Below are 22,089 nucleotides of genomic sequence, written 5' to 3'. Positions count from 1 at the left end.
TTTAATAAATGCTAATGTTTATAATGTATTTTAAAATTAACAGCACAAGTTAGAAGACTGACAACATTTATGGCCAGAAATTCAACATGTACTGTGACCTAATGTCAAACAAGCAAATTACTAATTATCGCCCAGTAAATACTCTATCCTTTTTTTTACTTACAAAACTTCTTGGGCATAGAGCTGCTTGGCAGCTAAGTGTGACTACGTTCTGGCCAAAATGTTAGAATAAGTTACATATGCAATTTCTAGAGCATATATAAGCTTCTTGCTCTCCACTTCCTCTTTTCTTCTTTTGAGGGCCAAGTTCAACCATGCACATGACAAAGTCAAAGGAAATGGAAAAACCAAAGATAGAACGAAAGCAGAATCCAAGATGACATCAGATGAACACAGCTGCTTACCTCTGGACTTGTTATTTAAGAGAGAAACTTATTTTATTCTAGCTACTGTATGTGTGACTTCTTTGTTATGGTGGTTTAGCCTGTATCATATGTACACTTTGTACTAAAGGAAGTAATACTTCATACTGCACAGATGACATCTGGAGTATTATCTCCTGCTCTGGGCTAAAAAAAAATGAAGTCTATTACAAAAGCACACTCAAAAGAGAACAACTAAGATGATTCTGTGAAGTCACTCAGTTGTGTCCAACTCTCTGCGACCCCATGGGCTATAGGCTACCAGGCTACTCAGTCCATGGGATTTTCCAGGCAAGAGCACTGGAGTGGGTTGCCATTTCCTTCTCCAAGATGATAAGTGACTTGGAAATCAAAAAACTGGAAGAAGAATGATGAATTAAAAATATTTCAGAAGTATAAGACTTGAAATTATTAAAATAGGGACACAATAATCTTCAAATACTTGGAACCTTCTCACAGAAGAGTAGTCTTACATAACTTTAAATAAAGCACAAGGATTACAAGAAGGCCAGTATCATTCATTTAATCAAAATTTACCATATATTATACACAGAAACTGTCCTAAATACATATACAGCAAACCAGACCTTTAACTAGTCCCTGTAAACTTACAGTCTAGTAGAAAGAGGCAGACACTAAACAAATATTTAACTATAAAGTGTGACAAGTCTTCAGGCACTTACAGGACACTATGAAGGAGAACATGGGATCCTGATCTAGGGAATAAACTGTTCCTCAAAAGTAACAATGAATTAAACTCTGTAGAACAAGTTTAAGAGCTTCCTGGGTAGCTCAGCTGGTAAAGATCTGCCTGCAACACAGGAGACTCCGGTTCAATTCCTGGGTTGGGAAGCTCCCCTGGAGAAGGGATAGCCTACCCACTCTAGTATTCTTGGGCTTCCCTGGTGGCTCAGAGAGTAAAGACCCACCTGCAGTGTGGGAGAGCTGGGTTTGATCCCTGGGTTGGGAAGATCCCCTGGAAAAGGGGATGGCAACCCACTCCAGTATTCTTGCCTGGAGAATCCCCATGAACAGAGGAGCCTGGCAGGTTACAGTCCATAGGGTCTCAAAGAGTCGGACACAGCTGAGTGACTAAGCACACCTAACAAGTTTAAAGGAAACAAAATCCTTAAGCATCACTCTTTCCAGGGTCTAAAAGAAAGCTAATGGTGCTAAATAGAAAAAAAAAGAGAAAAATAAAGATGAGACTGGAGAAACGAACTGTAGCTGGATTATAGAAACCCTTGAAGATCACATTAAGAATCTGGGAAGTCACTAAAGGATCTAAAGTAGTAAAAGGAAAAGAAAATTACCAGGTTTGCCTTTTTTTAGGGGGTAGATGGCTTGGAGTTTGGTTTGGTTTTGTCAAAGGGACAGTGAAAGAGAAGAGACTAGGAGTTTTCTGGAATATTCCAAACAAAAAACAACAGACTAAACTTTCAGCAGTGGAGCTGATGTTTTAAAAACTTGAGAAATAACCATAAAACTGTGAGGTCCTGGAGAAAGATCAGATATGACAGAGAAGAGAAAGGATTGTCAAGAATATCTTACAGGTTCTGCCCCTGGCAACCAAACAGAGAAACCACTCTGTCTACCAGAGGAGAGGACCAGGTTTGGGTGGGGAGGTGATACCTTCAGTTGGGGACAAGGTGAGCTAAAGAACAACTCTTCTAAAGACTCTCAAGGTCTTAATCCCTAGAACCTGTGACTGTTATCTTACATGGCAAAAGGACTTGACAGCTGTGAATGAATTAAGACTTTGGAGATGGGGAGACAGTCTGGGTTATCCAGGTGAGCCCTAAATGTAATCATAGGTGTCAAAAGAAGGAAGCAGAGGGGATCTGACAAAGAGAAGGTGATGTGATGATAGATGCTGAGAGTGAACTGATGCACTCTGAAGATGGAGGAAGGGACTTACAAGCCAGGAAATGCACATGGCCACTAAGCCAAAAAAAAAAGGGGGGGGGGGGGCAAACAAAAAAACAAGCAAAATTTTAAGAAAAAATTCTTCAGAGTCTTCAGAACTGTAAGAGACTAAATTTATATTGTCTTAATGAAATTGAGCAGGACCTTGTCGCTCCCCACCATGTCCTCTGCCTGCCTTTTGCCTGTGGAAAACTTTAGTCAAGAATAAGTTTAATCAGAGAATTAAGAAATGTGAAAACAAAGGAAAATAGTCAAAGGAGACTAAATAATAATAATGTAGTCACTAAGCACAGTCAAGGACTTTTAGCTCTTTCTCAAGGGCTATAGATAATATTCTGAGCCATATCCTGTGAGCTGACTTGTAGACACTAAAACCTCAGATGGAAAAGTTAACTACATGATGACCAGACTGAACCAAGAACCTGAGCTGCCATAATTCCAAGAATTGACCGCAAAGAAATGAGAATCAGTCCACCCCGAACTGAAGATTAACTGTAACTAAAACCATCATGATGATGCTAGTTAGACCACTGATGACCAATTTGAAGATGATTGTTAGAGATGTACTGTTTCTGCACGGCGACCTCCCCCTACTCGGTCTATAAATGCTCTCAACTCCCTGCTTGTCAGGGTTGGGGAGTCAGCCTTTGGACAGATGTCTGTACTCTCGCCACCCCCCACACAACCCCAGTTACTGGCACCTGAAATACTGGAAACTTTCCTTTTTACCTGCCCACAATGCGGGAAAACCAGGATCAATCCCTCAGTTGGGAAGATCCTTTGGAGAAGGAAATGGCAATCCACTCCAGTATTCTTGCCTAGAGAATTCCATGGACCGAGGAGCCTGACAGGCTACAATACAGCCCATGGGGTTGCAAAGAGTCGGACATGACTGAGTGACTACACTTTCACTTTTCCTTTCCAGGAACCTGGCCTGCTTACTGGCTTTTGAGCAGTGAGTAGCAGGACACTTCCCACCCCACCCACGCGCGCGCGCGCGCACACACACACACACACACACACACTCCTTTCAGTAACACTTAGGCACTATGTTTTGTGGTATTTGTTAACTTAGTTTTAAAAGAGACCTGACTAGAGAAAATAAGAGTTCAAAGAGCAAGCATCTTAGAAAGCTCCAAATCAAAAAACACAAAGGGGAAAGGAAGCTCAACAAAAAAACAACATAAAGGAGTTGTCAAATGGTCAGAGAGGTTTCAAAAAAACCAAGAGAGCACAGTATTACAAAAATCAAAGTAAGAAAATATCTCAAGGAATTTGATCAAAATGCTGCTGAGACTTCTAGGAAGATGAAGATGAAAAATGCTCACTGGTGACCTTAGCAAGAGATGTTTCAAGGAAATTAACCATGAGGCCAGAAACCAAACAGATGTGGAGATATAAGGAAATGGAGACAGCAAATGCAGACAATCTTTCAAGAAGTTTGTGAAAATACGAATGGTCTGTGGTTAGAGAAGGACACAGGATCAGGGAGAATCAGGATGGAAAGACTAAGCAACCCTCAATAGGGTGCATAAGCTTTCACCAGCAATATGAGAAAGTACGAGTTGCCCCACTACCCCATTAAGAGTATTAAAAAACTTCTGGATTTTCACTAATAAGTTAAAACTGGCATTTTAGTAGTTTTAATTTCATTTTCTTAAGAATGAAACTGCATACCTTTTCAGATAAGAGGATTAAAGGGCCATTTGTATTTCTTTTTTGTGACGTGTCCATTTGTAATGCTTATTTTTATACTGTGTTGCTAGTATCTCTCTTATCTGTTAGTATTTCTAGAGCTCTTTATAGTTAGAAAGGTTAATCTTCTGTCACTGACACAAATTTATCTTTTGACCTTGTTTATGTGATTTCTGTCATAGTTTAAAAGACCTTTGCCACTCCAAAGTGATGAAAGAATTCTTCCTTATTTTCTTATATTTCTCTTGATTTTCTACATTTACAGCATTGATCCCATGTGGAATTTATGATGGTATACAGTGATACAAATACTAATATAAACTCTAGATACCCTGATGTCCCAGCACTACCATCTCTCTGCCACCAATGACTTCAGATGATATCATTTTTATATATCACATGTGTATACGTATTTGGGTCTATTTCTGGACTTTTCTGTTTCACTGAACAATGTTCATAAACTAGTATATACTTATTTAAATCTTTAAAATATATTGGTATCTGATAAGGCATTCCTCCATCACTGCTTTTCTTTTTCAAAGTTCTTATCTATTTTTTCACATAAATTTCCAAAGTCAAGTGATTGTCCCAGAAAAAAACAATTACTGGGGTTCTTATTGGGATTATGTTTGGTTAACAATTTAGGGGAATCATCATTTTGATGTTGATTCTTCTCAATCCAAGAATGTGGTATATCTTTCCATTTATGTGTTCTTTTGTGTGATGCTTTAATACTAATGCAAAGAGTAGTGAAAAGGTAAAGAAGGCTTAAGGTAGACTGAGCATATGATTTATTTTTATTCCTTATCAAAACCCCACTCAATTGAGAGTAAAACAGAAAGGCTATAAATTGCAGAAGCTCAAACAGAAGTGAAAATGATAGCTACAAGCTATTAAAACATATTCTGAAGGTAAAAAATGTATAGGATAATCAGCAAACTGAGAACTTGGAACAGAGTATAGAAGATACCTCAAAAACAAGTTTGTGCTACAAACTCATGGGAAGGCTAAATATCACAGAAGATGGGAAACAAAGGACAGAACTAAAACAATGAAGATGGTTTTAAAATCTGTTCACAAGTCAGTCAGACCCCTCCACTTAACCTACCTTCCACCTCCCACATCCAATGCTTTTTCTTATCCTATCTATATTTGTGGAGAAAGCGGACGAGAGGCTATAGAAACAAAACTACCAGGTACAACTGTGGAAGTGTGAAAGAAACCCTATATACTGAAAAGACAGAATTAAAATTCCATATAGTTTAACAACGAAATCACCTACCTACTTCCATAGTTCAGTTCCAAGAATTCTAGCAGACAGGGGTACAAGCTACTCTACTCCTCTAGCAAAAAACGTGGTAGATTCTTAGCTGTAAAAATTAAAAGCCCCAAAGAAAAGATCTCGAAATGCTAATACCTGGAGTTTTCTGATAATGACATGGCCAGGTTCCTTACCCAGTCATCATCAAATTATAAGTCCCACCTACGAGGTTCACAAGTTTCTAATCAGTTTTATACTGACTCATATTGAAATATAAACAGATCACCAGACGTTTGAAGAAAATATTTAACATAAACAGAAGATTAAGACAAACAAAAAGAAACTTGATGAAACAGAGACAACTTAGAGATAAAAGAAAATTTCAAAACAAGTATAATTAATACCATCAGACAGATGAAATATAATACAGCATTCATGAAATAAAAACAGGAAAGCTATTTTTTTAAAAGAAGAAAAAAAGCAAAAAACAAGAACAAGCTCTTAAATACAAAATAGTACAGCTGAAATAAACCAACAGGAGAAAAAGAAGATAGCTAAATCTCCCCAAAAAAGTAGAATTAAAAAACAAAGAAAAATAAAAGGATCAATAAGAAAATTGGAGGTTCAATCCAACTCGTAAAAGTTTCAGAAGGACAGGGAAACTGAGGTAAGGAAATTAACAAAGAAGTAACAGAAGAAAATTTACCCAAACAGAAGGATATGCATTCCCACACTGAAAAAATCTAAATGTCATCAGATATTGAACAACAACAAAAAGACTCATACCGATGAGACCTGAGAAAAACCATAGGGATTGGAGGTGGCCTTCAACTACATTAGTGATATTTCATGCCCTTGGGCCAAGTGGTGAGAATACATGTGCTTATTATTCTTTATACCTGGTTATATATCATTTATTTCATAAATTAAAATTTTTAAAAAAGCAAAAAGAGACTCGTCTCAAGGCACATTATTCTCAGTGTTTTGAAATTTTATAGGAAGGAGGTTTAGGAAGCTTCCAGAGAGAAAGAACAGGACACCTTGACATGGGATTTCTCAGTAGCAACACTCAAAGCTTAAAGATACTGGAGCAACATCTTTATAAATCTGCAGGTAAATGATCTCCAACCTAGAATTTCACATCTACCTGATCTACCAATCAAATGTAGTGGTAGAAGACAGACTTTTCAGACATTTGAGTCACTGAATTAAGGCAACAAAAAAGTCACAGACTCCCGGAAGAGGAGAAAAAGGCAAACAGAAATCCCACTATATACGTGTACAGGATATGTGGGATGTATACAAGATATATACACCTCAGGATAAATCTCCAAATATATTCTTAAGCCAACACAGTAGTATTACAAAACCGCAAACATGCTAAATGCTCAAAAACAAGAAAATAAATAAAGTGATACAGTCACACACACACAAACACAGTGGTTAAAACAAATGAATCAGAATTACATGTATCAAGGTAATTCTAAAAAATAATGTTGAAATTTAAAAAAAGCAATGTTGAACCAAAGCAATGTGTAGAATGATACATGCCATTTATGATTTACAGTGTTAAACCACACAAAATTGTTATGTAACATTGTTTATATGTGCATACATGCATAGAAAAACATTAGACGATATACACTGAAATAATAAATCTCATAGAATAAAGACTGACTTCTTGGGAGAATAAAAATATTCCTTTAATTAAAATGAAGGAAACATATAAAGCAGGAATTCACTTAAAATAATGTGTGATTTCCTTTACAGGGCAATGAAAGGGGGAGAAGATGGGATGGGGGTGAGTAAAGATCCTAGGGAAGTGGGGATAGAGTTTGTTTGGAATAATGAAGTTGTTTAGTGTTGTTTTAGTTACACTTGCCTGTTCACAAGAATCAAATCAATTGAGTATTTATCTCAGGTCTCACTCGAGACAGAACGAATCAGAAATTCCAGGAGTGGAACATGAGATTCTAAATATGTGTCTGGAACTAGCAAGCCCAGATTATTCTTAGGATCTGGCATGTTTGAGAAACTCTGGCCTGGAAATGGCACTTGAAAGCAAAGAACAAATTGAGTTCTACCACTTCCCAAAGTATGTGATGGGAAGGAAGAAGCAAGTATAACGAGGACTGGAGGGAGGTATGTAGAGAACAAAGAAGAGGAAAAAATAAGGCTGCTATCAAAGCAAGAGACATAATGCCAAACAAGGAAAACTCAGCCTCTAGTAAAATCAGAAGGTAAAGCAAGTAGGGGAGGATAGTTTGTACATAGGAGGGTTATGCCCATGAGAAAATGGTAGCTAGCTTTGCATGCATTAAATTTTTAAATGCATTTATAGTATCTATAAAAGTTGAAACAATTATATTTGAATATATATTTTGCAATATATATTGCTCTATGTCAATACATGAGTAGTCCTTTAGATCAGAAACTTAACTTTATAAAGTTACCCTGTATTAACTGCTGAGTGTTAAATAAGCTTCAGCTGTGCTCCCCAATAATACACCTTGTAATAAGGACAGCCATAGATCAGTTAAAAATTAGAAGACAGTAGCTTTACTCATAATAGCCAAAACCTGGAAGCAACCAACAAGTCCTTTAATAAGTGAATGGATAAATAAACTATGGTACATCCAGACAATGAAATATTAATATTTAGCCCTAAAAAAAAAGGTCAGTACATCATGTGAAATGCCAGGCTGGATGAAGCACAAGCTGGAATCAAAATTGCAGGGGAAATACCAATAACCTCAGATATACAAATGACACCATCCTTATGGCAGAAAGCAAAGAGGAACTGAAGAGCCTCTTGATGAAACTGAAAGAGGACAGTGAAAAAGCTAACTTAAAGCTCAACATTCAAAAAACTAAAATTGTGGCATCTGGTCCCATCACTTCATGGCAAATAGATGGGGAAACAATGGAAACAGTGACAGACTTGACTTGGGCTCCAAAATCACCGCAGATGGTGACTGCAGCCAAGAGGCTTGCTCTTTGCAAGAAAAGCTATGACCAACCTAGACAGCATATTAAAAAGCACAGACATTACTTTGTCAACAAAGGTCCATCTAGTCAAAGCTATAGTTTCCAGTAGTCATGTATGGTTTTAAGAATTGGGCCATAAAGAAAGCTGAGCACCGAAGAACTGATGCTTTTGAACTGTGGTGTTGGAGAAGACTCTTGAGAGTCCCTTGGACTACAAGGGGATCAAACCAGTCAATCTAAAAGGAAATCAACCCTCACTGGAAGGACTGAGGCTGAAGCTGAAACTCCAATACTTTGGCCACCTGATGGGAAGAACTGACTCACTGGAAAAGACCCTAATGCTGAGAAAGACTGAAAGCAGGAGGAGAAGGGGACAACAGAGGATGAGATGGTTGGATGGCATCACTGACTCGATGGACATGAGTTTGAGCAAGCTCCAGGAGTTGATGATGGACAGGGAAGCCTGGTGAGCTGCAGTCCATGGGGTAGCAAAGAGTTGGACACGACTAAGCGACTGAACTGATCAAACCATGATGAGCTATCACACTGGCTATCAATGAGCTATCAAGCAGGCTTCCCTGGTGGATCAGATGGTAAAGAATGTACCCTCAACGTGGGAGACCTGGGTTCAATCCCTGGGTTGGGAAGATCTCCTGGAGAAGGGCATGGCAACCCACTCCAGTATTCTTGCCTGGAGAATCCCCATGGACAGAGGAGCCTGGTGGGCTACAGTCCATGGGGTTTCAAAGAGTCAGACACAACTGAGCGACTGTGCACACACATCAAGCCATGAAAAGACACAGAGGAAACGTAAATGTATATTTTACTAAGAGGAAGAAGCCAATCTGAAAAGGCTACATATATTATATGATTCCAACTATATGACATTCTTTTAAAAGTTGAAACTATGGAAACACTAAAAAGATCAGTGGTTGGCAGGGGTTAGAAGCGGAGAAAGGGAAGAATCAGGCACAGCACAGAGGATTTTTCGGGCAGTTTGAAAATACTCTGTATGTTACCCTAATGATGAACATATATCATACATTAGTCCAAACCCAGACATTGTACAATACGAGTGAAGTGTAAACTATGAACCTTGCGTGATTACAGTGTTATCAGTGTAGATTCAGCGATTAAATTTACCACTCTGGCAGGGAGAGCAGGGGAGTGGGGGGGGAGGGGTGGAGGGGGCGGGATATGCTGATAACGGGAGGAACTAATATATATTTGGGGGCTGGGAGTATATAGTAAATTTCCGTACCTTCCTCTCAATTTTGCTGTGAACCAAAACTGCTCTAAAAAAATAAAACAAAACAACTTCTTTTTAAAAGAGAAAAACCTAGTAGAACACCAAGCTAGAAATACACAATATGGAAAAACCCCGAGGGGAGGAGCGGTGGGAGGGAGGTAGTGAGGGGTGGTAGGGTAGTAATTACTGCATAGAACTCAGCTTTCAGGAAGAAGCCTTTTCGAGCTGATTGTTTAAAAAAAAAAAAAACAGAAAGGAAAAAGCTAGCCAGCAATCTTCCTAACCTTGTGACCTGTGAATAGAAAGGCATTCCCACTTTAAAACATACAGTAAAAAAGCAGCGTGAGTCAAAACGAGTCTATTGTAAGCTGTACTTAGAATGAGAGAAAAAAACAAACCAACCATTTTTATGCTGTTTTATAAAGTCCGTTAACTAAAATATTTATTTCTTCTTTTATGTAACACACTGATGTGTAGTTCCTTAAGAGTTTCTCAGTTATTTACCAAGCTACAAAGCACTCTGCTAGTTCTATGCTTTCTCTTTTTTTTTTTAATATTTACTTATTTATGTGGCTGCGCTGGGTCTTAGTTGTGGCATGCAGGCTCTTTGTCGCTGCTCACAGTCTTCTCTAGTTGCAGTTCTCAGATTCAGTTGCCCTGTGGCAAGTGGGATCCTGGTTCCCAAACCAAGGAGTGCATACTTATTACAAAACTATCACACTTCAAAGTTGAAAACCATAAAAAAAAAGTTTCCAAGTAGCTAATAATTATAAGAAATAACATCCAAGCATAAAAAAAAAGAAATCATAAATTATATATATTCCATAGTTTTTTAAGAAGGAAATACATTTCTAAGTGAACACTAATTTTTCTCCATTAACTGACCGAAAGAATTCACAAACACAAACTTTTGGTCAAAACTGTTATTTAGCCAATGATTATTTAAAACTTAAATTGACCTGAATAATCCTACAGAATTATAAAAATACTATATTATCAATATATGTATAGTCCCTTAGATTGGAAACTCAACTTTACAAAATTATCCTGTTATGAACTTCTAAGAGATAAGTAATCAAATTTGAGAATCAGCTTCAACTGATATTTATCATGAACTTACCTCCTTCGGTGTTAAAAACATTTGACTTTTTTTGAACAGTAAAAGAAAACAAGCACGTCCATGTGCATCCTAGCTTGCCTTCTACAATAATTTAAATACCTAAAAGTAACAGAAGCTATAATTTTTCTTGCACAAAATAAAACCTACATTTGAAATTTACTTTCTCCGGCCAGAGCCAGTAAGTTCTAAAGCAGTACTTCTCAAACCTTAGTATGTATATGAATAACCTGAGGGTTGTGTTAAAATGCAGATTCTGACTCAGAAGATCTGAGTAGGGATCTGAGTTTGCATTTCTAGCAAGCTCCCTGGTGGTGCCAAATTTATTCACAGAGCAAGTAGCAAGCTTCTTTAAAAAAAGCATAATTTACAATATTTAAATGGCCATTGTTTGCAAAGCACTGGTCTAAATATTATTTCCAATTAAATTCCTAATTAAGCAACCTAACACTTTTCTGTCCTTATCTTACTTGACTCCTAATATGGATGTGATATTTAAGCCCTTCATCAATTCTTAAAACGTAGAGAAGATGTACTGTAACATTCCTTTTACCTCTCTTTCTTTTTGAATTCTTCCCATGTTCCTCATACATGTGGGTGCATCAAAGAATTCCATTCACAGCTTCATCTCTTCCATTTCTAATGATGTCCCTGGACCATCTATATGCTAATGGTCCAACTTCTGTATCTTAGGTCTAGATATGTCTCCCAGTCTAAGATCCACATATCTAACTATCTAACAGACAGAAATTTCTGTTTGTCTTCACAAGTAACTCAACATAAAATATCTCAAACTAAACTCAACACCTAGAAACCAACTTTTTCAATCCTGTATTGACTTTGTCACCACAGTCCACTCATTTGTCCAAATTGCATTTTAATACTCCATTCTTCTCCCTCACCAAGTGCAAATAATCCCATCTTCTAATTATTTCTCAAATTTCATTCCTTCCTCTCTAATGTCAATGTCAGTTGGACATGGATCATTTCCAATCTAGTTACCATAGTAATCTAACCAGTCTTCTTGCTTTCAATCTCATTTTCCTCAATTTCACCCTTCACACTATTGTGCAATCTTTGTAAACATACCTTGATAGCACTCTGCTATTAAAATTCACTGATGATTCCCCATTTCCTTCAGGAAAAAGTACTTTTTTTAAGCACATCATAGGAAGTTCTTCACAACTTTGATTTCTGTCTATCTCTCCAGTGTTAACTGCCCTTAACGGTCAGCATGTACTCTTACTATGCATGTCAAGCTATTTGGAGCTTCCTGAAAGTGCCCCACTCTCTAATGCCTCCGTATGTTTGCACAGGCTATTATCCATTATTCACTATGTTTAAAATGACCTTATTACGCTAAGTAATCTTCTTTCAAGACTCTATTCAAGCATCACATGCTTTAAAATGCCTTTTCTAATCACTTTAAGTCTGAGTTAGGTAACACCACAAACTGTGCTCCCTCTATTACAGGGTTTTGCCTATGCATACCTCTATTCTAAGACTTAAAACTGTATTATAATTGATAGTTTATTCATCTCTTCCACTAGGATTGGGCTCATCAATTAGTCCTTTTAAGAACAGACTGTGCAGTACATAAGTTCTCAACAAATGTTTGCTGAATAAACTGTCTTGAAATATAGTCATGAATAATTATCATGGCTACATATTTAAACTACAAATAACTTCCATTAACTGTATCTCTAAAGTAATAAAAAATTTACTTCATTTTTAGGTTTAACAGAAATTCATAAGGCTTAACAAAACACAGAATTCATAAGGTATTCACTTAATTCCCATTTTGAAAAACATTACAATAGCTTTCTGAACACTGTATTAAAGTGAGGTATTTTAATTTCACTAACCACAATATTTAGACAAATAAAAGCACTAGTTTCATCAGTGAGGGAAGGAGCATTGGTAAAACAATGCATCTGTCGTTCCCGTAGCTTAGGTTTGCGCAGTTTCTTTCTGGAGGGAAGAGGGAGGCATGCTGCATGGCTTATGGGATCTTAGCTCCCTGGCCAGAGAGTGAACATGGGCCCTCAGCAGTGAAAGCACCAAGTCCTAACCATTTGGCCACCAGGAATCCCCTGACCAGTATTTCTACTTACTAGCTACATGACCTTCTTATAACAATGAACATCTCCAAGCCTCAGTTTCTTCAATGAAAAACAGATAAATCTGCTTATCTACCTACCTATCCCCAGATTATTTCAAATAGTAAGATATGAACATGAAAGCATTTCTATAAACCCCAAAGTGCTAAACAAATCTGAACTACTATGTGAGGTTCCATCCCAAGTGCCAAAAATTTCAGCTGCAAATTCATAGTTTCTCGAGCTATGGCAATCTCCCATACCCACACCTCATCTCTCTCCAATGACTGAAATTCATAAATAAAGTGCCAGGATCACTGGAACACAAGACTTACTTAACAGCCCTCAATATCCTCAGGTGGTTGAAATGATTAATAATACCTGGTATGTTCTTAAAAAATGGCTACTTTATTATTATTTTTTTTTTAATGGCTACCTCTATAAATCTCAAAGCAAATCTCAAGGTAAGTTGTTGGTACAGTCATTTAAATTTCAGCTCCATTAAAAAAAATTAGTTGGAGGACAAAAATCAGCAGGGAATATTTAGAGATATTTTATTCTATTATTTAGACTGGGTATTGTCTATTGACACATATGCTTGATCCACTAGAGACTAGCTAATATGAAAGTTAAAAAAATCACCATTAGAAAACCAAGATATTCCCCCCACCCCAAGTTTCTGGCTTATTTCTCAAGTATGTTTGCTGGTCTATCAGTTAGAATAGAAAATTTGCTGCATTTTTCTAAACGAAAAAATTGATAGAGAACATTAATTCTGCTCTCAGCAATATCCTTCTTTGTTAAATAGGGACTTAGGAGGATTAAGAACTATATTTAAGAGAATTATTTTCAGTCCCTTTTCCAATATTTATAAAAATAGGATTCCTTAACCTTCAAAGGGCAAAACTCCTTTTTAAAAAAAAAGAAAAAGAAAAAATAAAATCTACTACAAAAGTCAGCACTTCGGTACCTGATTGTGGTAATAAGGCCAAAATCCAAGACGAAGCCCTTTATTGCACATCGTGTTCCAACATCTTGGGCAGCCCCATCTTGCGACCTCTCCAGATTGGCTGCTCCTGCTCTCTCTACTGCAGAGAGAACTTCAATTAGAGAAATTCTGAAGCTCATAAATGAGGATACTCCCCTCATTGGAGGCATGGATGGTAAGAATCACTAAAAAGATTCAAGTCAGAGAAGGTTTCATATAAATCTAAGTGGCTTGAAACCACTATAATGCAGGTGGCTGAGAGTCTTGTGATGCAAGTCTGTTTACTTTAAAAAAAATCTTAAGGAAAAGAATGGCAGCAAATTATTAGATAACCTGAAAAAAACAGGTTATATAATCATAAGTCTCTAAAAAGTCAAAGTCTCCACTAAACTGGTGTAGAATGTATATCTGTAATACAAATTACAGCTGACCATTCATGTTCAGAATCCTTATGAAAAAAGCAAAGCAAGAAAAAAACTAGGACATGTTATCAATTTTTTTATGCCTTAAAATAACTTCACTGAAAAAAATGTTTGGTTAAAAACCACTGGTTAGGAAGGAGAGGTTTCCCTGCTGACTTAAGCCTAGCTGCCCAAGCAAGGCTTCAGAATATGTCTTTACCTACTACAATGCATAGGCAGAAGGAGCAGAGGCTATGGCGGTCTTCCTAGTGACACTTCCAAGTCACATAAATGGGGTATGTTTCTGGGATAGACTGCCAACAAGTTACTGAAAGAAGAGAAACAAAAACAGCAAAACCCTGACAAGTAGGCAACGCCCTCATGTGTTTTATCATGACATAAAAGGTAAGTCTTAGCTAGTTACCCCGAGGCTACCAGATCTAAATCACATCATCCACACTAATATTACCCAATTTACAAAAAACTGGATTGGTTTTCAAGCTGGTTTTCCATAAAAATTTGTTCCACAAAAAAGAATGTAAAACATGTATAAAGCATTTCTTAGACCAAGCAAGTAACAAGCCACACCCCAAAGAATTTCAGCAGTTAAGATTTTTTAATTAGAGTTATAAACAATCTGAACCACCTTTACCACCATGAATTTTAATCAAGAGTGTGCCGCTATGTGTTATGCAACAGAATGAAGTTAATAACTTTTTGAGGTACTGTAACCTGTGTTTACTAAATAATTTAACAACGATTTTTACCTTACCTGAGTGTGAAAATTTGAAATGGTGGTTGTTTCAATATCTTTCTTGCCCAGAATTTCCATTTTCACTGGAGTGTTGGGGAAATTAAAAGCAAAGTAGTCCAAGAAGTCTGGGAGATAAGCAGCCGCTCCATGCACTATTGCTAACGCATAGTAAGCAGCATTTTTCTCGTTTTCACTGAATGTCAAAGCAAGAAACTCCTCAGAAAATCTCTCCATCTCCATTGGAGACAAAAATGAGAGTTCATCCATGTAAGCGTGAAGGACAAGAGCACCACCATTGGACTGGTGTTCCTCATGAATAAAGTTGCTAAATTTAGTACCTGTTTTTAAGAAATTTCTACGAATAGAATGTTCCTGGTGAGTCATAAAAGGTGTTTGTACTCCTTGGGGTACCCGATATTCTTGCATGCCCAAATTTAATCGACACAGCTGTTCATCTTTCAGATACCTGAAGGACTCCTTATTAACTCCTGAAGTGCTATTTATTTGTCCTTGGGTGAGGATTTCCTTACTGATGCGGGTCAGGCCAGCACAGATGGTTTGTACTTCCTTATTGTACATTTTAAGGCGTCTTCCTCGCATATCTTCTCGGTGTTTCTTTTTCTTTTTCTTCTTTATTTTCTTCAAGACAAAATCATCAGCTCTCTGGGTTTTACCATTTTCATCTGGTGTTTCTGGCCACAATAATTAAAAAGAAGTTAGTTACTAGGCCTAGTGTCAACATACAAGCTTCTTAAGGTATGCAATCTCAAATTAAATAGCCTATTTTCAGTTTCTCCAAATTTGTCATTATAATGCACATGTTTATAAAATGAAACAAAGATCTTAAAATACAAAAATATTCTGGATTGAAGACTTTGCTAAATAATGCAAAGGTAAGCATATAATCTAATATGATTTATAATCAAAACTAAAGATAATTAAAGATAACTATCTGAATAATTTCACATATACCATACTGTATGGAGTATCTGCTCAGGAACTGTAAAATCTAAATCAAAGCTTGCCATAATTTGCTGCTTGTCTATAAACCTACTATGATACATACTGGCGAAGCAAACAAGGACAAATTAAGCTGTAACATCATTTTGCCTAACAAATTGGTAAGTTTGGGGGGTGGCATTCTTATACACTGTTACTAGAAATATAAACTGGTACAACTGTCATGGGGGACAATTCAGTATCCCCAAAATGAATATGTACAAAGCCCTGAACATATTTATAATTCTTGGTCCCATAAACTCTACCCCAAGTAAAAATTACTCAAGAAAATAAGAAAACAGTAACTAAGAAAAGACATATAAAGATATGCACAACAGTGTTATTTAGGGAATACCCTAAATGACTAACAACACGATATGGATTAAACTTTAGCATTTACATACAAGCTCTGGTATTTAAACTCTAGAATTTACATTAAATTCTGGATAAAATACTACCCAACCATTATAAATTATATTATAGATGAAAAGAACTGACAAATTACAAGGTTATGAAAGGCTTACATTGTCACGCTTCCAGAAAGCCTTCCCTAACAACTCGTCCCCACCCAATTTGGATACCTTCTCCTACTACGTGCTTCCTTAATACTGTACTTCCTCTATTATATAGAACTTACCATATTAATTGTCCACCTTTCCTCTAGACTGTAAGCAATACACATCTTACCTTTCTTTCCAGAGCATCTAACGTATGTATGATCTGATCATATTTTTATAAATATTCATTCAAACATTTATTAAGTACCCACTATATGCCAGAAACCCTTCTAAGCACTAGAGTTACAGTGTTGACTGAAACAGATCTTATCCCTACTCTCCTAGACCTTATAGTCTAGTTGGACTAGAAAGTAACAGTATGCTACTCTAGATACTAGGGAAGCTCTCTTTGGAAGGTGACATTTAGGCTGAGCCCTAAGTATTAAGACAAGCTAGGCATATTTTCTAGGGAAAAATATTCTAGAGAGAAGCAAAAGACCTAAAGAGAAAAAAATATGACCAATCTATATATATTCTGTATACGTACAACACAAAAAAATATCTGAGAAATAAACATCAAGGTATTAATGGCAGTTATCTAGGCTGGTAGGATTATAAATGTCTGTCTTTCTTCTTTTTGGCTTATCTTTATTTTCTAATTTCTACAATAAATGTACATTACTTTTACAATTTGAAAAAGTACTTTTAATTTTTAAAGGATTATCACAGGTTGATAAACCCAAAATAAAATGGCATCTTTATTTACTAGTTGGAAAATAATACTAGAAAGAAATATTCAGGACTAAATAACAGGTATGGTCCTGACCATCTTTCAAGCTTGGAGTGGTATTTATTATATAGAATTTATCCATCCAAAAACTGTATTTCTGATATGATACAGTAATTCAACGTTAAGACTGATACTCCAATTAATCCTACTACTAGATCTAGGTAGAACAAGTTCAATAGCTTTTACAGTAAAGAATTTACTTGGTATAATATGTAAATGACAAATCACACTAGTTAATACAAAACCATTCCAAGTCATCAGATATTACAATAGTTATAAAAACTTTCTAAAGAAAATATTTAAATGTACAAGTTAGACTTTGAAGTGTACAGATACCAAATGACTTGCAGTCTGTTTAACAGAAATAAAAATTTAACAAAAATAAAACCTTTCATTTGCAACCATCACTTATGAGTAAACTGAAATCATATATCAAAATATAATGTAGTTAAGATTGTTTAAAGTTGCAAAAGAAAAGGTCATCTTTTATATGTAACGAAATCTTGGAGAATTCTTAAAATACTTAGTAATTTATATTTTAACCAAATAAAATTAATCTAATACTTTTCTCATATATCAAATCAGTAATTTGGGCAATCCTCCCAAGCAACCAAATGTAAATGCCATTAAATATAAAGGTTAGACCAATTTTAAAATAGTCATCTAATTATCCTCTGCTAAATGTTTTGGCAATTTCACAGGAAAAAAATAAAAAGAAAAAATACCTCTGAATAGGTCTTGTTATTTTAAGCTTCAGAGGAGGCATTTGGTATGCAGAAGATGAATTATGACCTAGATCTGCCACTGAAATTAACACCAAGAAGGAGCTGCCTTGATTGTAACACATTTTCTATACTATCAGCTTACCAATGGTATTTCTATGATGGCCAAGTCTCTGTGGGTTTTATTCCAAAACTCATTTATATGAGAACCATTCAATTAGTCCAACACAGTCCATCTCAAAAAAAACCACTGCACAAGGAAATGAAAAGGGCCTTAAATTGATTGTGATCTCATATTTCAACATAAAAGTTTAAAATATGAAATAAATGTCAATCTCCTCACTAATCCTATTTTTCAAATTTTGATTCTTATCTAAGGCTCAGATAAAGAAAGCCTGCATTTACAGAAAAATTTTGAGACTACCTGCATCATACTATGAATTTTCATGAATAAAATTTATCTTTGTATTATTGTGACGGCAACTAATTAAGAATAGCATGCAAACACAAAATTGTTAAAGGTTATTACAGGAAGTTAGTCACTGTTGCTTTCAGAGAATGGTACCAAAGCTATCTTGCCTTGCATTAAAAATGCTATTTAAAAGTCAATGTCTTTGCAATAAATGTATCAAATCAATGCTGTGTACCTTAAACTTACACAATGTTATATGCTGATTACGTATCAATTTTTTTAAAAAAGGGCAATGTCAAAGTCTTCACAATCCTTCCATTTCTATTAGAGAGTTTTTAGTTTTCCAGAGAACATATTTAAGTGTAATTCCCTACAGCGGAAAAGTAATTATTTATTGTCATCAGATTAAAGAGAAGTATGTAATGCTATAGAGGAAGATATACATTTGAGAGATAAATTGCTGGTTATCTTTTAAAAAAGGCATTATAACTATAGATTAATACATGACACTATCCATAAAACCCTTATATATGCTAATACCATTAGTATATTATCAACTATTAAATAGTACCATTTATTTAACATCACTACTGAAAGCTTTCTTTAATGCAAAAAAATTACCTTTTCACATTACAAAATCTAAATTCATCAATACCATTCTTATGCTTGAATTATAGCTTAGAACTGAAAAATAGGCAATATCCTCAATTTCTAAAAATCATGGTGGATAAGCAAAAGCAAAACAGTTATAATTTTTTAAATATTTTACTAATCATAATAAAGAATAAAGGCTAACTTTCTCAAATAAATACTCTTCGGTCTTACTAAAAGTTCTTCCAGCTCCATATAAAAACCTGACTCAAAAGGAAAAACAAAAAACTGCAGATTTGGAAGGCCATCATGTTAGTAATCACTGTACACTTAATAACACTGCCTTGCTTTACCCACAACCCCTCTAATTATGATGTTTAAAAGTGATTGGCTAGATTTGAGTCCCTGTCCCAACACTTCCTAGCAGTATTACCTTTGCAAGTGAATTTCTTTGTATTAATACCCTGTTTCTCATTGGTAAAATAGGAGGAAGTACAGTATCTCCTCATAAAATCAGTGTGCAGAGTAAATGAAACAAAGCATATAAAGTATTTCGAATAGTTCCAAAACATGACAAACACTCAACACATAACGCCTCTGGGAAATCTCATAAATTTCCTTAAACTTTAATTTTAGCACATAAAACATTATTAATACCAGTATCTATTTCAGAGTTATGTAAGAATTAAATGAGACAATGAATATAAAGCCCTCATTACGGTATCTGACACACAGTAAGTCCTCTCAACACCTTTATCACTTTCATAATAATATTTTATAACATTCCTTGAAATAACTGGTAATAATTCTGGGATATCAAAACTAGAGCTAGTGGTGGGCCATAGAGAATCACATAAAAAGGGGAGATGTCTCTGAAAGAGGGAAGAAAACTATTATTCATTAAGTGTCTGTTAGGGATCATGTATGTTTATCTCATTTTAATCTCCAAACCAGTGAAGGAGATACATAAATTCTTTTTACAGAGAAGAAAACAAGAGCTTGAAACAAGATACGTTACTTCTGCGTGTGTGCACACTCAGTCATGTTTGACTCTCTGACCCCATGGACTGTAGCCGCCAGGCTCCTCTGTGCATGGAATTTTCCAGGCCAGAATACTGCAGTGGGTTGCCATTTTTTTCTTCAGGGATCTTCCCCACCCAGGGATCAAACCCACCTCTCCTGCATCTCCTGTGCCACCTGGGAAGCCCATGTTACTTAAGTCACAAAGGGAACAGGTGACAAAATAGATTTAAACTCTTACCTGTCTGACCCCAAAATTCTTCTTTCTACCTTCTCTCTCTCTATTCTCCCCTAGATGATAAAATTATCTAACTACAATCAACAGACCGGAGGTGGCCTGGAAGATCCTCCAATAAATGGAACATCACACAGTCAAAAAATATTTTACTGAGTGCCCACTACATGATAATTCTGCACAATCACAAAAATAACATTATTAAGGTTATGTAAGTATGTCCTTAAAGGCTTCTTCGCCTCTCTCTAGGTGAGTCAAGAAACGTATCAGTCCCTGAAAGTACTGCTCTGATGAATGAGATCATCTATTTACCCCAGTTCTGTGTGTGTGCTGTGCTGGGCTCTGCCTAGTCTTTCAGTCGTGTCCAACCCTTTGCGACCCCATGGACTGTAGCCTGCCCAGGCCCCTCTGTCTATGGGGATTCTCCAGGGAAGAACACTGGAGTGGGTTGCCATTTCCTTCTCCAAGGGACCTTCCCAACCTAAGGATCGAACCTTGCATCTCCTGCATTGCAGAGATTCTTTTACAGTAGGGCCACCTGGGAAGCCTGAGCAACTCCAAATGTCTAAGTCAAAATTCATAATTAACTCATACACAAATTTGGATTGAGTACTGTTGGGCTGGTATGCAGAAACATGTCTCTTAGCTGAATGGCCTTCTTCAGAGATCAGCAAACTCCTACAAAGAGCCAGAAAGTAAGTCTGCAGGTCATACTGTCTGTCCCAACTACTGCCTATTCTACTACAATGCAAAAACTCTGAATGTATACAATCCATCTGAATGAGAAGAGTGGTGTTCCAATAAGATTTTATTTCTGGACACTGAACTTGAATTTCATGTGATTTTCACATGTCATATATTTTCCCCAGCCAATTAATATGTAAAAACATTTTCAGCTCACAGGCTGTACAAAAATAAGCAGTGGAATTGATTTCTGACAAAGGTACAGAAGTAATTCAATGAAGGAAGCACAGTCTCTTCACCAAAAGGTGCTGGAGCAATTATAGATATTATAGGCCAAAAAAAAATGAACCTCAACCTAAACCACACATATTATACAAAATTAACTCAAATGGATCAGAGATTCAAATGTAAAAGTTGAAATTAAATAAAACTTTTGGAAAAACAGTAGAAGAAAATCTTTGGGACCGAGGTCTTGGGACCTTAGATGTGACACCAAAAGTATAATCCATAAAAGAAAATCAATACATTGAACTTCAATAAAATTAAAAATATTTGCTCTCTGAAAGACACTGTTAAGAGGATGCAAAGACAAATAACAGAGTGGGAGAGAACATTTGCAAACCATTATTCTGATAAAAGATATACAAATATATGAAGATATACAAATATATGAAGAATTTCCAAAACTCAATAATAAAAAAAGCCAAAAAATAATAATGAATTAGAAAATGGGCAGAAGACATAAAGTGATATTTTTACCGATGAGACTATATGGACAGCAAATGATGGCATGGGAAGATGTTAAATATCACTAGCCACTGGGGAGATGGAATGATGAGATATCATTACACATACTAAAACAGTAAAATAAAAATAGTAACAATACCATATACTGGCAAGGATGTAGAGAAAGTAGATCTCTGTTACATTGCTGGTGGGAAGGTAAATTGGTACAGATATTTCAAGAAATAGTTTGGCCATATCTTCGAAAAACAAAACCTAAAGATACACTTGTCAGCAACTACATTCACAGAGAAATGAAAATTCATGTTTACACAAAAACCTGAACATGAAGTTCACAGAAGACTTGTTCAAAATGGCCTAATTGGGAACAACCAAAATGTCCTTCAATAAGTCACTAGTTAAGCTGTGGCATATCCATACCACAGAACACTACTCAGCAACGAAAATAAGTGATTGATACATACAACTTGAACAGACCTCAAGGACATGCTGGGT

The 22,089-nt window shown here is 36.1% G+C and overlaps 1 protein-coding gene across 1 annotated transcript in view; it reads right to left on the bottom strand.

Annotated features, from left to right (window-relative positions):
• The window catches only part of RSBN1 (round spermatid basic protein 1), a 43,208-nt gene that overhangs the window by 17,290 nt on the left and 3,829 nt on the right, over window positions 1-22,089 (bottom strand). The window contains exon 2 of the mRNA XM_065906741.1: window positions 14,919-15,592. Within this exon, the coding sequence (XP_065762813.1) occupies window positions 14,919-15,592 (674 nt within the window). The remainder of the gene's footprint in view (window positions 1-14,918; window positions 15,593-22,089) is intronic.

This window comes from Muntiacus reevesi, chromosome 1, assembly GCF_963930625.1.
Source record: "Muntiacus reevesi chromosome 1, mMunRee1.1, whole genome shotgun sequence".
Lineage (NCBI taxonomy): Eukaryota > Metazoa > Chordata > Mammalia > Artiodactyla > Cervidae > Muntiacus > Muntiacus reevesi.
The sequence above is the reverse complement of the archived record's forward strand: the minus strand, read 5'-3'. Positions and strand labels throughout refer to the sequence as shown.